The sequence below is a fragment of the Zonotrichia albicollis genome, chromosome 8 (assembly GCF_047830755.1).
Source record: "Zonotrichia albicollis isolate bZonAlb1 chromosome 8, bZonAlb1.hap1, whole genome shotgun sequence".
Lineage (NCBI taxonomy): Eukaryota > Metazoa > Chordata > Aves > Passeriformes > Passerellidae > Zonotrichia > Zonotrichia albicollis.
This window is the reverse complement of record NC_133826.1, coordinates 43,328,801-43,349,213: the sequence shown is the minus strand read 5'-3', so window position 1 is coordinate 43,349,213 and position 20,413 is coordinate 43,328,801. Positions and strand designations below refer to the sequence as shown.

The window sequence follows — 20,413 nt, the reverse complement described above, 5'->3', positions numbered from 1 at the left end:
CAGACATTGCTGCTGCAGCTCCAGAGAAGGCAACACAAGGGCATCTCTGCAGAAAACTTTGCTGGGAGATCCTTTAGTTCCTTTAAAGCCATCAAGACCGCAGCCCCTCATTGACGCAGTCTGTGGCCACATGGAAGGCAGAGAGAAACAAAATGAGAAATGGTACAAACAGCTGCTTTTTTTTCTGGACAATAAGAGGAACTAATACAAAGGAAAAAATTCCACTACAACCAAACCATAAAGAAAAATCAAAGATAACTTTTTTTATAAGTTATTTGCAGAAACTGACCAGCATTTTAATGTCCCTGAAAGCATCCCGTCATCAGTCTCCTAACTGCAGCCTTGAACTCCTTGTTCCTCAGGCTGTAGATGAGGGGGTTCAGGGCTGGAGGCACCACCGAGTACAGAACTGACAGGGCCAGATCCAGGGATGGGGAGGACATGGAAGGGGGCTTCAATTGAGCAAATATACCAGGGCTCACAAACAGGGAGACCACGGCCAGGTGAGGAAGGCAGGTGGAAAAGGCTTTGTGCCGTCCCTGCTCAGAGGGGATCCTCAGCACAGCCCTGAAGATCTGCACATAGGAGAAAACAATGAACACAAAACAACCAAATACCAACGAGGCACTAACTGTGATGAGTCCAACTTCCCTGAGAGTGTTTGAGTGTGAGCAGGAGAGCTTGAGGATCTGTGGAACCTCACAGAAGAACTGGCCAAGGGCATTGCCATGGCACAGGGTCAGGGAAAATGTATTGGCTGTGTGCAGCAGAGCATTGAGAAAGGCACTGGCCCAGGCAGCTGCTGCCATGTGGGCACAAGCTCTGCTGCCCAGGAGGGTCCCGTAGTGCAGGGGTTTGCAGACGGACACGTAGCGGTCATAGCACATGATGGTCAAGAGTGAATACCCTGCTGTGATAAAGAACAGAAAGAAAAAGACCTGTGCAGCACATCCTGTGTAGGAGATGTTCCTGGTGTCCCAGAGGGAATTGTGCATGGCTTTGGGGACAGTGGTGCAGATGGAGCCCAGGTCACTGAGGGCCAGGTTGAGCAGGAAGAAGAACATGGGCGTGTGCAGGTGGTGGCCACAGGCTATGGCGCTGATGATGAGGCCGTTGCCCAGGAGGGCAGCCAGGGAGATGCCCAGCAAGAGGCAGAAGTGCAGGAGCTGCAGCTGCCGCGTGTCTGCCAATGCCAGGAGGAGGAAATGCCTGATGGAGCTGCTGTTGGACATTTGCTGTGGTGCCTTGGCATGGGGATCTGAAAAAAAGTAATCATGGAATAGTTGGGTTTGGAGAGGACTTGAGGTATCCCAGCACAGCCTGGGGTCACTTTTCCCCCACTGCCTGCCCAGGGCTCTCCTGCCTGGAGCTGTCCCTGCCAGCAGCTGCTTCCCTGTGCCCAGGGCTGGCCCTGCCAGTGCTGCCAGAGCCCAGACCAGCCCTGGGGGCTCAGCTCTGCCTTGCAGACCCCTCCCAGCTCTGGCACTGCCCAGGGGCAGCTCAGGCTCTGCAGCGTCTGATGGCAACAGAGCAACTCTGAGGAGGCTGGAAAAGCAAAACTGATGCAGCTTCTAGAGGGCCCTGTGCTGATTTCTGTCACTTCCTGGTTTATTAATACCTGAGAGAAATTTCTTTTTATTTTTCTCGACCTGAATTGAGAGATAAATATGTATGTGCAATTTCTTATCCAGGCAACCCAGATCAATAGATTAAAAAGACAGAATTTTCCAGGAATTTCACTTTTATGCAGCCCCTGCCTTCCTGTGCTCCCTGTATAATCAACCTGGAAATTATGTGGATTTAAATGTCCTGCTGGGACCAGTCCTGAACAATGCAGCATCCTCACCACAGAAGGAGAACACTCCCAAGCCTTACCAGCTGTCTCCTCCCCCCCAGATCTTGTCCCCCAGTGCTGGGAGCAGCTGCCAGGGCTGGCTGAGAGCTGTCCCTGGCAGGCAGCAGAGTCCCTGCCCCAGCACAGCGCCCTGGGCTGCAGGACCCTGCTCTGCAGGACAGCCCTGGGCACCCCTGGCTGCTGTGCACAAGAGACAATCAGAGAATGTACTCACAGAGTCTGTAGGCATTGGGATGTTCCAGCTTGAGGAGATGGCTCCAGGAGCTGCAGCTGCATTGTCCTGCAGCCAGAGGTTCCTGTGCCAAGGGCTGGCAGTGATTCTGCCCCAGGCACTTCTCAGCACCTTCCCAGACCTGACTGATTGAAGCTCTCTGTGCCTCTGTGCTGTGCCCGGGGTGGCTGCAGGCAGTGCCCCAGCCCTGCTGGGCTGGCAGAAGAGCTGCTCATCAAGAGAAATGTGCTTTTGAAGCTCTTCTTGGTTACCAGGAGCTGCCTCTGTGCCAGGAGCCCAGCCCAGCCCAGCAGCACAGACGCAGCACAAGGACTTTAACGAGCCTCTGGGGCTTTGTGCTCAGGCTCTGACCACACTCCTTGAGAGGGAACTGAACAAACCTCTCCAGAACTCCAAGTCAGAATCCAACTCCAGAGTTTCTTGAAGTTTTAATGGGTCCCAGAGAGGGACACGACTGAGAAAGTTTCCCCACACCCCAGGCAGAGCACAGAAGTGGAAGCAGTGATGACAGGTGGGGACAAAGAGAAGCCAAGTCTTGGTGCCCTGGGGCACAGCAGGGTCTGTGCCACCAAAGGCTGTGAGGAGACACTTTGTCCTGAGGCCCTGGGGCCTCCTGTCACAGCCCCAGCCTGGCTGGGCACTGTCAGCCCCTTGTCCTGCCCTCAGCATTCCCCCTAGCCCACATCCCAGTGTCCTCAAGAATCTGCTGGAAGGAGTCCCTGGGGAGTCTTTGTCAGGAATGGCCCTGGAGGCTCCATAATGCCCCCAAGGGACTGCAGGTTTTTCAAAGGACTTTGGGTTTGGCTTTTGCCTTGGAGTCTCTGAGAGGTTTGTGCAATCATGGCCTCCAATTATCTGCTTTAATTAGTCCCTGGAGAGGCTTTCTCTCCCTTTGAGAGCTCAGTGGGCTCATTAATACTTCAGGGTACTTCAGTTATTTTAGGGTACTTGGTGTTTCCCTTTTGATACAGATTCTGTGAGAAGTTTGTGCAATCATGGCCCCAATTATCTGCTTTAATGAATCCCTTGAGAGCTTTGCGCTGACACTCGGTAGGGCTCATTAACGCCTTGAGAGACTCAAGGTTTTTAAGGTACTTTATGGATTTCAGAATACTTTTAGGTACTTTTAAGGTTTTTCCTTCCCACACTTAGTCTCTGAGAGGTTTTCATGCCATCCTGGCCTCTAGTTCTCTTGTCCAAGGAGTCCATGAGGAGTCTGTGTTGGTTATCTTCCACGTTTCTGTTTTACAACAAAGATGGAACTGAAAGAATTTTAAAAGACTTTCTAAAAGCATCCAAACAAACATGGAACAATGAACAATTGAACAACAACAACCACTAAGAGAAATAATAGTCCTGTTTTAGCTAGACATCATCCAACCCTTTAGTCCTCAGGATTGGAAGAGTTTATTGATCCAGTCTTTGCTTTCCACTTGAAGCTTCTTGAACCCTTCCTTCAGTACCTGAGTGCTCTTGTGGATTGACTCACTGTGGCTGGAAAGGTTCATGCAACACATGCCCTCAGAGTCTACACAGCCATGCCCATGTGCCCAGAGTAAAACCTCTATTGCTGTTCTGCAAGGTGGGCTGTGTGATGGTCTCTATGTCTGAGAGCAAGCCACTCAATATGTGGGAGGTAGCATTGGTTTGCTTACTTAACAGGCACCCAAGATAGTCTAATTGTCCTAAAGCTTTAGCTGCAGCCACCCAAGGTTGTCCAAATTGGGGGTGCTACCATCCGATACCTGGATTAAAGTTTTCAAAGCCATCTCTTTGATATCATTCAATTCTTCTCTGGGGATATCTGCTGCTTGAGCATCTGGCAGGCTGTGTTGTCCTTCTCCAGCTAGATGGTTGATTGTCAATTCTGCCCTTGCCTCATTAGTAGCATAGTCTGCTATTAATTGATTTAGTAAACACTTGCATCCCCCTTCCCACAGGGTGTATTCTGTAGGTGACAACAACATGGTCATAATATATTTTAAATCCTAGCAGGTTAGGACATATGCTGTAAACATGGGCCTCATTAGGCCATTAAAACAAGGTAAGTCCTTCCTATGGTCTTTAGGTCCTTGTTGGAGAATTTAGCTCAGACAAGGCTTGAAGGAAAGAGGCCGTGAAAATATACAGCTGATGGAAAAGTAAAAGGCAGCTGTAAGCAGCAATTCTCAAGACTGTTTCCCAGACATGTTTCTGTAAACAGCAAGAGTTCTCAAGCCTGTCTTCAATAACAAGTAAATACCTTGTCCTTGGATAAAGTATGGGAAAGCAAAGTGACAAACACAGAGGCCTTGAGAATCTTTCATATCAGGGTGAGAACACAAATCTTGGTTTCAATAACAAACCACAGGTATTGAAAACAAAAGGAGGGGTTAATGTTTAATCTGTGACCTATGATGAGCTCGGATTTTGCAATATTTATGAGCTTAATTAACACTATTATAAAAGGTGCCTGGTGAATCAATAAATTGGAGTTCAATGCTGATTAAAGGATGAGTCGTCTCCCTTCACTTCTATAGGTGCTCTACAGAGCTCCTTGATTTCCTCGTAAACCAATGGCTGATACCTGGGATTCTGCCCTCTTCTTTCATAACATACCCAGGGCCATGAGGAGTTTCAAGGCTATTTGTAGTCTCCTTCCTTAACTGTAGGCATGGTCCAGGGTGGAGAGGATGATTGACAGTGGGGGCATGTCCCAGTCGTGGGCGTGGAGTCTGGAGGTTCATTCAGGGCAAAAGAGAAGGTTGTGGTAGCAGGAAGTGGAGGACCCAAGATAGAGGGAGGATGTTTGGGCTCCCAAGCCACATTCGGACTCCTTCTATCTTGAGTCTCCAGAGCATGATGCTCCAAGACCATGTGGCCATTGCCATCTTGGACCATCATGGAAGGTCTGAGAAAGGCAGGTTTGGGTTGAGGTCCTAAGCTGGGAGTGACCAACGGATTGAGTTTTCAACACACTGCTTGCTGGTCAAAGGTCGTGTGGAAGATGGGGAGCATGTGGGGTGCAGTGGGGTCCCTTTTGATCAAAAGTTGTACAGATTAAAAGTCACTGAGTCCTAAAATTAAGTGGTATGGATTTCATCAGCAAAGGCCTCTGGAAAGCTTGTAATGATCCACCTCATGATTGATTTTAATTCATCCTTTGAAAATATTATATCTTGGTCAGTGAGAATTAAAGCATCCATATATGTTCCTTTCTACTTTGGACATCTGGCTGCCCATTTTTCTCTTTCTCTTCCTTACAGAGAAGAGCCACCGGAACACCCCAAATCAATTATGGGATGTGCATGCATATTGTGAAAAAAACACAGTGGCAAAATGGGCAATAAACGTCTTGCATTTCCCCAAACCCACCTGCAATCCTGTGCAGTTGAAACCATCGTCATCCCTGCCGATCCTGGGCAAGGGCCCTTGAAGCAACAATGAATCTGCCAGGCCCGGACCAGTCCAAAATCCCAGGGAGTACTGGCCTATCCAACAGCTAACTCCAGCTGACGTGACTGACACAGGCAGCCCTGAATGTCATGGTCCCTCTTTGGGCACCAGAAGTCACAATGAAGGTGGCTGTGACAAACCTCTCTGGTTCTCTGACTTCAAGGCGAGGGTGGCGAAAATGAAAAGGAGCAGGATCAATGGAGTTGCTTAAAAGGAACTTTAATAACAGGGTGAGAAACAATAAACATGGAGAAGCTGAGCACAGTATGAGGGGCAGGATCCAAATACCCATGACAAAGGGGAAGCAACAACATGTACACTTGGGGGTAGAACTCTCTAGAACAATACCCATATAGGGTAAACAAGTAACCAATAGGGTAGTAGAACTTGGACAAGTCAGTATAGCAACACTAAAGGCTTATGGGGGAACTCTCAAGCTCACCCTATGTTAAATGAATGATTCCTAGGACTTGAAATTCACACTCAGTTCTTTTGGGATAAAATCTGACTGACTGAGTTACAGCTGGACTAAATACCGCACCACTGCCTTTGCACTGGCCCCTTGGGACCATGTGGACCAACAGAGCCACGATGATGTCCTTGGTTCCATGAGGCTCCACAGTGTCACAATGGTCCCTTGGATCCATGGGGCTCTGCAGTGTCACAATGGCCCCTTCATTTCACAAGGCTCCCAAATGTCACATTGCTCTCCATAGGAATGAAACCATGGAGCCCCCATGTTTCAGGAGCATGAGGCCCCACAGTGTCGCAATACTCTCCATGATTCCATGGGGCCTTGAAATGCCACAATACTCTCCATTTTTGGCCATGGGTGCCTAGACAAGAAAGACAGTTCTTTCTCATAGGAATAAAAGCACGGAGCCCCAGTGCATCACCATCAGATGGGAAGTGGCCCTTGACATGTCAAATTCAGTGGGACATGTCAGACAGCCCCCAGGAGGCCAAACCAGGCAGACCTGTTCCATGTTCCATTGACTTCATGGGTCCTAAGACTGTCACAATGCTCTCGTTGATTCCATGAGGTCTGGCAATGTCACAATGGCTTCTTGGTTTCATGAGCCCCAACAGAGTCACAAGGGTCCATTGGCCCTACGCAGCCCGGCTGTGAAACAATGGCTCCTTGTTTCTATTTTAAATCAATTACAATCAAACCACAGTTTGATTGTTGATCCTTGCTTCCATAGGGCCCATGATTTGCACAATGGTCTCCTTGATTCCATGATTCCTGTATTCCACAGTCTCACCATTGTTTCCTTGGATCTCCATTGCCACAACTGACCCATGGTTCCATGAGATTCTGTAGTGTGAGACAAAGTGGAAATTTTCCAGCGTAGAAATTCATTTTGATTTAGGTGAAATTACATCTTTGAGTTGAGTCTGTAGTTTGAAACAAAGCTATGTAGCCTGACTGCAGAACCTAGGCTCAGTGAAGTTGCTAAGTGAAGGACAGAAATAAGGGGGGAGACAGGGGATGATAGAGAGAGATAGAGACTGCTGTGAGAGCCAGTCAACCTGACCTAGCAATTCTTTCTGATAAAGAAGAACTAGCAGCAAATGTCACGTGAAATTTGTAAAAATGAATATGTATGAACCTATTGCGAAATTGTGTGCATATGTATCTGAGAGGGGGATAAAAAGGGACCTGAAGTTCCCAGAGGTACACATGGCTTTTAAGGAGAGTTATCTCCGTATGCGTCTGGCGCTGTAATAAAACATACCGGCTTTACAATTTTCACAAAGTTATGGAGTTCTTTTTCTCTTTCTCCGCAAAACATTATGGCAAGCCAGCCAGTAGGGACTTCTCGGTCTCTGCACAGGCAGAGGGGATAGACGGACCTCCAAGGCGGGCCCAGGATTTTCCTGGAGGAGCTCTGCTTGTCTCAGCTTGCCTCCTGCGAGGACAGACAAGGACCTGCTGGCCTGCTGAGGATACGGTATGTACTGAGGGCCCCCTGGGGAAAAAGAGAGATAGAACAGCTGAGTAAGTCACTCAGAGATGTCTGAGTGCTCGGCCTGTGGATGCAGCTGATAAAGTACCTGGACTAGAGGCAGGGGTTCACTGTCTGGTAGAGCAGACCACTAGTGACCCTGGGGGTGGGTCGAGTGAACCTGTGTGTGCGTGTGTGTGTGTGGTGTCCAGACACTGTATCATTGTATGGATAATGCATTGTGCGGTTAATGTGTTTGTAATCGTGCAAGTGTGTGGTGCAAGTGTGTGGCATATGACAGAGAAAGTGAACAAGTGAGTTCACCTGTGGTGCAGGGGTGTGAGTTCTACCCGTGTTTGAAGTGGCTGGGTGAGGCTTGAGGCGCCAGCTGAGGCAGGCTGTGGAGGCAAGGAGTGCTCTGCGGAGAAGTGGAACAAGTGGAGAAACATCAGTGACAGTATTTATTGTGTAGATTTGGTACATTTTAACCGTGAGTACGAGCTCAGAGAGTTCCTTTGCCCTGGATGTTTGGACTTGATTTTTGGAATTTTACTGTGTGCTGTTATTTTGATTGTGTCCAGGAAAAACTGATGTGAGTAAATGCTGAATTATGGTATGCTGTATTGTGTTGGGAAAAGTGAGCACTTTGAGAGTTATGCCCTTTCCCAGTGATTTTGTGTGGTGATTTTCTTCCACTGCATTGTGGTAATTTGATTCTCAGAGTGTATAGTAGTATTTGTGGAGATTTTAGGATTTTGTTTGCAACAAGAGTAGCATTTTACACAGAAGAACTATGGTATGGTGATTTATGTTTAACTGTGGTAAAACAAATTAAAGGAATTCCAAGAATTCCCCCCCACAGCAACTCAAGCCCTGGCTCTAATGAATTTGAGATAAGGGGGGAGTGTGTAAGTGTCTGTGTTTGTAGGCATATCAGAGTTTTGCTGTAACAAGCACAGTCTTTTGCAAGGCAGTGAAGTGGGTGTCAGTAGAAACAATATTTTAATTAGATTGTGCAAGAAGAGAACTAGAGAAGACTGACATTTTGTAAAACAGAGTTTAGATAGAAGAGATGAATGAGTTTATGAGACTTCAGCTGGTACTATAGTAAGTCTAGACTGAGAAACACCTGCCGTAGAGGATTAAGAGCTCCCTGTAATAAACAGAATAGCCTGCCATTGTGGGCAATTCCTGAGAGACTTTGGTGCATCAAGAGGCTGGCATGGTGCGTGGGTATTATTGCGATGTGGAGTTTGTGAGAGACACTGGTATTGCTATTCTAATAAGCGTCAGGGCACAGGCCCTGAGTGTAATTAAAGTTTTCTGATCAAGCTGATTCAGAACCTAAATCTTAAAGACTGTGTGAGAGAAATCACATCTGATACCTGCCACCGAGAGCTGTGTGTGGGAGAAAGACTGGGAAACTACTGTGAAGCTCTGTGAAGAGAAGTTTGGGTAGAAACAAGATAGCATAAGGGGAAGGAGATAATGAGAACTAACCAGAGCAAAAAGGTTCCTGAACTAGCCCCTTTTGGGAGGGGCTCACTGGAACAAGGATGCCAGTAAGGGCAGCTCAGAAAATAAAAAGATTTATAATACCTCATTGCAGTTAATGCTGTTTTAAAATGGGAAAGTAAATGAGATGAGGTTTTGTATACTGATATATTTTTTTTTAAGAAATCACCAAGAATAGCAAAGGGACTGTGGGACCAGACCGCTCTCAGACCTACTGGTCTTGGCCCTTGAAAAGGAAAACAATGCAAAGAGAAGGCAAATCAAGCATGTTGTTCAGCATGCGGCATAAGATAACACTGTATGAAGTCAAACAAAGATTATCATGCTGAAATATAAAGCGATTATAGTTTGCAAAATGAGTACATATGATTTGTTAAAAGTAAGGGAAGAAAGATAAGGATGACCTCCCCAAAAGGGAAGAAGACTCAGGCTCCAGAAGTATACCCACTCGAACCCATCCCCCTCCTGGCAGTCCAATTTCATCCAGAACTAGGATGTAACAGACCCCTCTGCGAGAGGCAGTGAGATCAGAACAAAGAAAAGGGTGGAATTTTAGATGATACAGGGGCTATATATTCAGTTTTAAATAAAGCTTTAGTATTTGTGAAGAATGCTTATATTGTAGTGTGGGGAACAACTGCCCAGTCTGAGAAGGCATACTTTTGCAAACCTCTAAAGTAACATGTGTACTTAAGAGCTTTTGTACAATTGGCTCAATTTGCTAAACATTCTCAAATGAGACAGGTTACTCTGGAGGCAAATGATATAAAGATGTTAGGCTTAACATTAACAGCCATTGAAATTAAGAAAGACATTAGTAAAGAGATATTAGAATAAGTAAATAAGTGTTTTCAAGAGTATGGGCCTCTGCTGTACCAGGGAGAGTAAAAAATGCCCTCCCCATGGTAATCAAAGCTTAAGGAAAGAGCACAACCAGTGAGAACTGAGCAGTACCCTCAAAAGCAAGATAGAGAAGGAATCAGCCCAATAATTGATAGTACTAGATTGAGGGCTGTCAATAAGATAACACAGAATTTATACTCTGTGGTAGCAAATCCATATACTTTACTAACTTGTTTCACACCTGAGCTAACCTGGTTTACTGTTTTAGGCCTAAGAGATGCCTTCTTTTACCTCCCCATCCACGAAGCCAGCCAGAAAATTTTTGCATTCAAACACAAGCGCACATAGTCCATGTGCCTGAAGGCTTCAAAAATTCCCCACTCTGATTGGAGAACAGCTTGCAAAGACCCAGAGCCCCGGGAAGCTCCACAAGAGGAAAGGAGGCTGTTGCAGTACATAGATGATCTTCTAGTAGCCGCTCGGATGAGGGCAGCCTGGACGGTAAGCCTTTTGAATTTCCTAGGACTCCAAGGATGCAGAGTCTCAAAGAAAAAGGCACAGGTAGTGAAACAGAAGGTAATCTACCTGGGGTAAGAAGTGAGTGCTGAGCAGCAGACTTTAGGGCAGGGAAGCCCTATGCCAAACCCCGAAACCCCAGACAACGAAGGAACTCAGAACCCTTTTAGGCATGGCAGGGTAGTGCCAGCTGTGGGTTTATAATTATGGACTGTTCGCCAGACCCCTCTATGCTCTTATTGCCAATGGAAGCAGAGATCTCCAGTGGACAAAAGACACCACACGGGCCTTTCACCACCTAAAGAGTGCTCTCATGTCAGCAGCAGCTTTGAGACTTCCAGATGTAAGTAAAGCATTCTTTCTATTTTTCCATGCAATGAATTGCCCTCGGAATATTGGCTCAAGACTTGGGTCCATACCTGAGGGCAGTTGCTTACTTCTCTAAGCAACTAGATGCAACAGCCAAAGGATGGCCAGGTTGCCTCAGAGCTGTAGCAGCAGTTGTGCTGAACATTCAAGAGGCACACAAGTTTTCCCTGGGACAAAAATGACTGTGCTAGTGCCCCACACAGTGTCTGCAGTACTGGAAGTAAAGGGTGGCCACTGGCTTTTCACCGGAGAAGTTTCCGAAATACCAGCCCATCATGGTAGAGCAAGATTATGTAGAGATAGTGGTGACTAATATTGTCAACCCAGCTTCTTTTCTCAGTGGAATCAAGGAGAAGCAGTACACCATAGTTGCCTAGAGACCATTGAAGCTACCTACTCCAGCTGTCCAGACATAAAGGACACTCCTCTGGATGATGCAGAGACCTGGTTCACTGACAAGAAAGCGACATTGCAACGTTCACAGTGACTACCTGCAGAGAGGTAATAGAGTCTGGACCCTTACCAACAGGGACCTCTGCACAGGATGCTGAGATAAATGCATGGACCCATGCCTTAGAAACAGCAAAAGGCATTCAGAGTTGTGCATGGAGCCATCTGGAAGGAGAGGGGACTGCTGACCTCACAGAGAAAGAAGAGACAATCCAGCTGCTGGAAGCAGTTCAGCTACCTGAAAAGGCATAATAAGGCACACCAGAGAGTGAGCTTAAAATTGGAAGAAAGAAATGAGCTGGCGGATGGAGAGGCAAAGAAAGCAGCAAAGGGTGAGGTACAGATTTTCCTCGAAGGTAAGCCATAATACAATAATACTAATCAAAAGAGACGTGCAACTGCAAGAGGTGGGCTACCATTGAAAGAGAGCTAGTAATCCCTTCCCGTTTTCGTGGTTACTAGTGAAGGAAGGGCACTAGAAAACACACTAGGGCCTAACTGCTTAAAAGCCTTTTATAGAGTGTGGCTCCTTTCTCGAAATGACCAAGGCTGCGAGTGACACAGAGTGCATTGGAATGAAGTGTTGACTTTGAAGTAGTAATTCCCACAGGCTTTCTAGAACACACATCTGATTGAAACAATCATTGTATCGTTGTCAGGAATTTATATACCACTATCACTCAGGTGAGCTGATAATGTGATCCTTGCCTCCAGACTAACCTCAAAATACCCCCGGGCCAAAACTCAGTCGGACTGGGAGAGGCCATGAGCCTGTACAGCAGTGGCAAATCAACTTTTCAGAACTCCCAAGGAAAGGGGGGTATCAGTATTTACTGGTATTAATAAATATCTTTTCAGAGTGGCCAGAAACATTCCCTACCAGAACTGTCAAAGCTCAAGAGGTGACCAGATCATTTTTACAAGAGATAATACCACGCTTCAGAGTTCCAGCCACAATATCCTCAGATAAAGAATCACCTTTCATTTCCAAAATAGTGCAACAGATTAGAAGCCATCTGGGCATAGATTAGGAACTTCACACCCCATACTGCCCCCAATCAAGTGGCCAGGTGGAGAGAATGAATCATTTGATTAAGCAGCAAATCATAAGACTGGGGCAAGAAGTTAATCTACCCTAGCCCAAGCTCTTCCACTAACACTATTGCAAATTCAAACTAAACCTTTTGAGCTAAAGGAATGCTGAATCCTTTTGGAATGCCTTATAGAAGACCATATAGAATACAAGGGGAATGTCCAGAATGTCCACCTACATGGTGGCATTAAGCAAACAGCTCAGAGTAATTGAGAAACTTGTGGCTGGAACTCGGAGCAGGGAGTTAGATAGCCTGGGGTTGATGTATATGTTAAGTCTCTTACAGAGAAGACTTCGGAACCATAGTGGGAGAGACCACTGCAAGTACCTCTCACCACCTTCACTGCAATCAAAATCAAGGAGCAGAATGCTGGATCCATCACTCTTGGGTGAAGAAGGCCCAGAAGCCCCTTCAGGAGTGACACCAGGAGACAATGAACTGAGACTAAAACTTACTCGGGCAAAATGAGTATATTGCGGTTGGGAGTAGCTCATACTTTAGTGTACAGAATTGTTTTGTATGGAATTATAACTGAAGTTTTAGAACTAGAGAGTACCTCTACCCAAAGCAATGCTGAATGGCCTTGGTCCCTGGCATTTAATCAGTATACTGGATCCATAGGAAAACCTTCTGAGATAAAAGATTTAAACATATCTACTGTAGTAATCCACAAGAATCAGGTATGTGAGGAGTAAGAATAGCAAGAACGAGAACTGTGAACACTTCAAGGAATCTGAGGAGAAGAAATCAAAGTAAAGTGCTTAGTCATCAATAGGATGGCTTATGAGAGACCAGATGTAATTAGTGTCTGAACCTCCCCTGGTGTATATGAACACCAGGAAGTCTGCGATAACCTAAGTGAATCAGACTGTTGGTGTAATTTCACCCTGATACAGCCTGTAGAAGTGACCTGCCTTTGAGCTCCAGTTACTGTCAGACTTTCATTTGAATTCAAAGTGGACACTGCACTTTTTACCGCAGCGGGGCCTTATACACCCCATACTAGTTCAGACTCTACCCAAACTCAAAACTTGAACCTAACGTAGTAAAGAATGTGACTGAACAACAGCTATTAATCAATCCAGAATGGTCTCTCAAACGTGTGGAGTTGATAATGCAAAATAACATCTCAAAAATCCAACCAGCCTGCTCCTCCTTCCTAAAAACTTCCTTTGAGGGCTGGACAACATGGTCACAAAAACAGGCATATCTCAGGAGCAGACAAGAAAGGAAGGAGCCAGCTCTCCTGGTGCCTAAAACCAGGAACACCAAGAAATCAGTTTCCTTAGGTCATTTTCCAACCTGGTTGGCTGAGCCCCCAGGCAATGGCTGGTACAGGGTGCTGAACTGCCGGTGGTAAATTAACCCAAGCAAGGAAGGTGATTTTCCTTATTTATAGCTATCCCTTTTCCTACTGAGATTTGAATCAATGATTGTTCCAGTCTGAGGCGGTTGGATTCTGCTTAAAAGAGGTAGAGAGAGAGACCCCCCCCTCAGAGCTCAGCAGCAGGCTGTAGGATTTTGAGCATCACTTTTGTGCTGAGTGTTTCAAGTAGCAGAAACCTGATCCCAGTTTCTTCTGAGGCACTGCAATGAATTTAGGCTCTTCTCTCAAGATTTCCCCTCCATTATCTTCTGCCCTGAACACAGTCCACAGCTTGATCTTAGCTAGGGGCAAGGTGGGTGACCAGGAGAGAAATTCCTGCTTGCCACACATCTGAGAAATCAGGTGCTTTGGAGGGAGAGGGAGAGGTTAGATCCCCTGAGGTCTCTACATTTCAGAACAAACATCTGCCTCAAGTATGACCTAAACCTCTGTCAGATACACTTGTGAAGTGTGTCTGAATTTGCAGTGTGAGCCCAGCACATCCCTCTGGCAGGGAAGGATGGTCATGGACAGAAAGCAATTCCTGTTCCCCATAACAAACATCTAACTGGCATATTAGGGACAAGATTGGGAGTTTTAAATGAAATTGATTCAGAAATACTGATGAATAAACTGGCTGCTGCAGCAGGTAGCCTAACAAAATTGAAGCAGCCTTTATAGTAATCTCTATTGGCATTAGGAACTAGCCAGTGACAGATTTCAAAAGTACTGCCAAAGTAAAGAAGTATGAAGAGGCCAGAGACCAAGACCACAAATTGATAGTAGAAGCACTTAGTATAGTTCAAGATAATGTGTCTTTAGCTTTCAGTTGTATACAAGCACAGTTATGGATACAAGCAACAGCAGCTCTGATCATATAGGAAAAGAGTGAAGGTAATTTTCCAGCTGAAATTCGGAAAATTGAGTAGGATAATGCAATTGATTTTGAAAAGAAGTTTCAATCCTGGTGGACTATGGTGAATTTCACCTATGATCCTGTTTCTAATGTGGCCACTGCCTTTGTGCTTACCATATGTAATGCCACTGTTTATGTTATCCATCCCATCATTGCCCTAAGATTAAACCATGAAAAAACAATACTCTATCCTTCAGAACATAGAGTATGGGCACGAAAAGATGAATGAAAAGTGGCAGACAGTAAACTTAGAATCCTGCATTACTAGAGAACAAATGAGATTCATTTGTGAAAGCAATACTGTTAATGCCCAAGATGTGTTTGGACACTGAACAGAGTATTTGCCACTTTGAAATTCATCCAGTCACTGACCAGAAAACTGTGCTCGTATATACTGGAAAGGGGTGTATGCTTGAGAACTGCTTGTGCTGCTGTACAAATTGATAGCAATGATATTATTCTGTCTAGTAGAAACCATTCTAATCTCTGTATTTGTAATTTTGTTAAGATTATCGGGTGTGATTTTTCGTATTTGGTACCAGTAACATCCCACCAGCTGATTACAGCCAATTACACAGTGTATCACAGACTACTACCTACCCCTATTGGGGTGAACCTTACATTAGTAAAACAATTAATTAAGCACCAAGACCTATTAGAAGTCTTGAAAGAAATCCAAGAAAGTGGAAAGAAAACCTTAATTACTGTCCAACATGATACAAAGGAGATAACCAGAGTTCTACAAAAATAAAATATGGATCATCACTGGTGAGATGTGATCTTTGGGTAGTCACCAACTGCAAATGGAATCTTTAACAAGTTGTGCCACCCTGTTTTAGTTTTACTAATATTAGTTGGGATAAGCTTAGGATTATCTATTACATTGTTAATTTGGAACTGGAGAATACTACAACGAATGGCTGTACTAACCTCTTTATCAAACGTACATAGTGAAGCATTAAAAGACACTTATTGTCATGAAAGTTTTCATTAAGTAAAAGAATTTACTTATTTCCTAGGAAAGGGGGGAATGAGACAGAGTAGGGATCCATCCTGAATTAGGTGAAGTGTCTAACAACAGTGAAAAGTAAAATGGCCAAAGCTGAAAGAAAAACTCGCACGCCGAGACAGCAAAGAGACAGAGAAAGAAAAACAGAAAAGACCACGAGGTCAATTTGCCCCGACCTAGAAATTCCTTTGATAAAGAAGAACTGGTGCTAAGTGTCATGCGGGATGAATATGTATGAACTTATTGTGAAAATGTATGCATATGCATTTGGAAGGGGGATAAAAGGAAGTCTGAAATTTTCAGGGGTACGCATGCCTTTTGAGGAGAATTTTCTCCGTGTGCATCCGGCGTTGTAAATAAACATACTGAGCTTTACAACTTTTATAAAGTTGTGAGGTTTCTTCTTTTCTCCGCAAAACAAGCCAGTGATAACATAATCTAATCTCTCTTGGTGTACATGACTTGGTTCACTCTCTGATGTTTTTTCCACATCCATGTGCCAATGCATCTTCCAGCACATGGAAGGAACAAACCAGGTGTGAAGACTGGAGAAGGAAAATGAGCCCACATCACTTCCTTGGGAAGAGAAGATCCGGCAACTTCCAGAGGGGAAGAGAAACGGATAAAAAGGTTTGATAAGCTGAAGTAGTGGCAGAGGTACCAGGGAGAAGAAGTAAGAGGTGAGAGAAATGGTGGCAATGAATTGCAGGGCAGGCAGAGGACACCAGTGACCCAAAGAGTTTGGCCCCTCCTGGCCATTAGGCAGCTGACCCCAAAAGTTCATCTCTGCTCAAAGGGCATGCACGGCCTCGCCCACCCTGTACAGGTGCGGGAACAGCATGAGGAAATGGCAGGGGAGTGTCATAAACAACCTAAATACTGTTGTGCATTTCCAGCAGGTTTTGCCGCCTGTACTGAGCATCTCAGTCCTGGCTGCACTGTTCCCAGACACCAACACCATTAGATCAGAGGGAGCTGATTTAATCAGTTGTTAAAATAATCAAATCATTTCAATTTGAAGTCAAGTCAATTGAATGATAAGGACCATTTAAACATTGCTGCACAGAAGGCAGAAGATTGGGCTGAAGCCAGAGCTTTGAGGAGCAGCCAGATAGGGACAGGTAGAGCCAGGGAATGATAACATGGCACCCACCTCAGTTTGGGAAGAATCATTTGCCCAGCAGGAGCCCAGCTCCAAAGCAACATCCCTGGAAACTCTGCATCATAAGTAGCAGGGAGTTCATTCATACAGCAAAAGATTTCCTGGCCTTATTTACCCTTCCACATTTGCTGCAGCTCTTCATTTCAAAAGCCATGTGAGTACCCTGTGCTGGAAGGCTTGTCCTTCCCCTGCTCCTGGTTCTGTACCAAGATGTTCTCTGTTCTGCTGCTGACCAATGCACCTCCTGGCTCCCTACCACTGAAGGAAAAGAAATCTATTTACAAGACACAGCTTTGTGTAAATCACAGCCATGGGCTGCCAATTGTGTGCTCTCCCAACCCAGCAGTGCCTCCTTCCCCCAGCACAGAGTGCTGCACTAGCGCAGCTCCAGGCGCGTGTTGCTATTAGGTCATGTCAACAGGGACTGGAAAGCACCAGACTATGCTCTGTGTCTTAAAAATCCAAATGTATGATGATTATCTCATGATAGCCATCATAGATCCTGTGGTAATGCCATTTCTAATAATTTAGCCTTCAGGAGTTCTTAGGCTGGGATGAGCCCATGCTCCGAGCTGGAGCAAACTGTGTGCTCAGGTCTACTGTGTGAAACAATCACTGTGGTCCTAGTGCTGCCTCCTCCCTGAAAAGATGGAGCTGTTACATTCTCCTCAGTCCACATGGTGGAACCAGATAATTTCTAGTTGGGAGGACGTAAAGCAATGCTCAAACCACTAATATCACTAAATGTAGTTGCATGAAATTAAAGAAATATACCCTTACTTTCAATTACACTCCCGTTTTTTACCACCTGAACATGATAATATATTGTTATCCTTCTTTCCCTGTATTTCTTCTTTCTATATGTGGACCATCTGAGGGCTGCAGCAGGAGTGGAAGCACCTGGGCAAGTGACTCATCTCCCTCAGGCCAGATGTGGATTTTGACCCAGCAAACCAGAGCAACACTGACATAAAGGTGGAGTTTTGTGTTATTCAGGGAACAAAACATCACAGCAAATGACTGCCTGGAGTTTGGTGTGTTTCCTAGAAGACTTGCAAAGTAAGTATGAAGGAAATGTCCTTAGTGTTTATCACAAAAGGTCAAGTGTACGAACACCTGCAGCTGCAGACATCACAAGGACGCTGTGTTTACAGCAGGCACTGCCCCATTCTGCTTCTGGGAGTCTCTAGCCCCAAAGAGAGCTTGTTCAGGCTGGGGGAGATTTCAAGAGACAGCAGGAGGCTCCCTTTTTCTCTATGCTCCCCTTTACTTTATGCTTCTTAAAAATCCCTCCCCTCTTCCCACTAACTGTGCAGGCACTGTTGGATGCAGCTTCCAGGGGCAGATTTCTTCTTCCTGTGATAGTGCCAAGCTCTCAGGGCCCTGCAGGAGGGACCTCTGTGAGCAGTGGGATTTACACTCTTTAACAGCAGCCATGTCCCAGTGAAGCAGTCAGGCTGGGCAAGGATTGTCCTTCTCGGACGGCCCGGCCAGCTATCCAGCACCGCTAGCAGCAGGGCAGCACTATCCCGATCTCTGTGGCTCGGGACAGCGCCTGAGGCAAACGCCCTGTGCTGTGACAGCAGCCACACCTTGCGGTGGGACGTGGCACGGCGTATGGCTGCAGCCAGCAGAAAAAAGAGAGTGCTCTCCAGCTGTGGGGAATCCAGGTTCACCGGGTCCCAGGGGAACTGACCGCCGGAGAGGGAAGGGGGGAGATGCTTGCAACAGCTTCTAAGGAAGGAGGGATATTGGAATATGAATCCCAGTATAACCAGTTAGATGGTGCCTGGGCCAGTTCTGACCCTCGCTGCTGGGCCAAAGGCAGCACTGTGGTGCTTTACCCCAGAGATGCCTTGGCTGCGAGTGCAGCGAGGCACAGGCGCAAGTCCAGGCTTGTCAGGACTCCGTTTACCTCAGGAGAGAGAGCTTCTGGCGATGGTGAAGAGAAGGAAGGAGTGGATTCTGCCAGAGGGTTATATCCAGATGTTTATTCCATGGGTGCAGAGGTCTGCACTGGGACAATTCCTCCAACAGAATGGAGGCCGCATGGTCTCATTAACATTTTAAGCTCAGGGCAGGGGAAGGGGAGGGGACAGGTGAGCCACCAACCAGGTGAAGGGGCAGGGTCTCAAGGGACTAGGGACACCTATCACATGACGCCTTGCTGGTATGTTAGCCTGATTGACAGGGCACACTCAGCGAGGGGCGAGGGGGAAGGGAGAAGGTAAAACAGGACATTGCAACACACCACAACAGAGGGAGACGGGGAGGAGTCGACCCTCTGGCGAATAGAGTTTTAGAGGGGAGCGGGATACAAAAGATTGACTTAGGGAGAAGCCCAATGGGGATAACTTGAGGGTGGGGCCCTGGTCCCTGAACCAATCACTCAACGCTCTGGCTGGAAGTTTCTGGAGAGAAGGGTGCGAGCGCCGAGTGACGGACAGGGCACCGGGGAGGGATTTGAGAAAGGATACATTAGTCTCCAAGGCAACTGGGAAGGAGTTGGGATAACTGGCAGCACAAGGGAAGGAGAAGATAACCAGTGGAGAACCATTACATGATAGGGGGAACAGAAAAGTCCAACTTCTACAGAAACAACACAACATCCCAGGACAGTCCTGGCACTGCACACATGTTTTCCCTCTGCAGTTTGCAGTAACAGTCAAGGAGCATCCAAACTGTTGCAAAGCAAAGCTTGTTTAAAGGATGGGTTTAGTGCCGGTGAGCTTCCAAGGACTCCTCCTTTGAAGCAGCCTATGCAGGGGGACTGTGAAGTGTCCCTGTACCCTCCGAGTTTCAGACAGAGCTGGTAAAACATGTAACCCTCCACTCACCTTCCCCAAGAGCAGACAAGATGCCGTCCCCCTTTCCCAGAGCTGGGGGATGGAAAGGAGGCTGCAATGGCAGTGATGGGTGGGTTTGTGGCCGTCCCATTTCCAGCAGTCTCTGCCTTCCCCCACTGGCCTCGCGGGTGCTCTGCAGCTTCTCCCCCAGGAGAATACCCTCTGCCCCTGTGCAGAATTCAGGAGTAATGCACAGTCTCACCCTTTCCCAGAAATCAGGCTGTGTGAGTGCGTTTGCATATGTGCACATGCCAAGTTTTAGCCCAAAGAGAGTTTTAGAGCTGACTTACAACCCACTGAAATAATTTCATTATGGAAGCAGTGACATAACTTGATAGTAATGCACCTGCACCACTCCAGTGCCGGGGGTTTATAGGGCGTTTACAAGGGGTGTGTGCAGGAGGTGACATCCCCAGCACACACAGAGCTGGCAGTACCTGGCTGGAACCCTTCCAGCGAGGGGCTGGTGGCCCCAGGGTGTCTGACAGCACTGTGGAGGTGGCTCCTCACACAGCAGACCTGGGAAAGGGACAAGGACATGAGTTCAAATAGCTCACGGCAAGGTTGGCAGGAGCTCCTGAGAAATTCTTCTCCTTAGTTCTGATGGGCAACAACAAAACAAATTTGGTGGGCGCAGCTATTGATCATCTTCAGGTGAGCTCAAAGCAGAACTCTTCCTCCAACCCCTGCTGGAGATTATCGGCTCTGAAGTGTGGCCCACTGGCCTCAGAGCCTTGTAGCAGTGCGTTTCTGCTGCCACGGGCCATGAAATGAGATGTCCTGGCTGGTGCAGTTGTGTTTGAGGGAGCTGGGACACCTCTGAACAGCCAGGACACTCAGCAGCATCACTGGGGAC

General features: G+C 46.6%; 1 protein-coding gene across 1 annotated transcript in view; it reads right to left on the bottom strand.

The window, feature by feature from the left end:
- Window positions 1-296: 296 nt before the first annotated feature.
- LOC141729971 (olfactory receptor 14A16-like) overlaps window positions 297-20,413 on the bottom strand; it is a 37,041-nt gene continuing 16,924 nt past the window's right edge. The window contains exon 2 of the mRNA XM_074546629.1: window positions 297-1,258. Within this exon, the coding sequence (XP_074402730.1) occupies window positions 297-1,258 (962 nt within the window). The remainder of the gene's footprint in view (window positions 1,259-20,413) is intronic.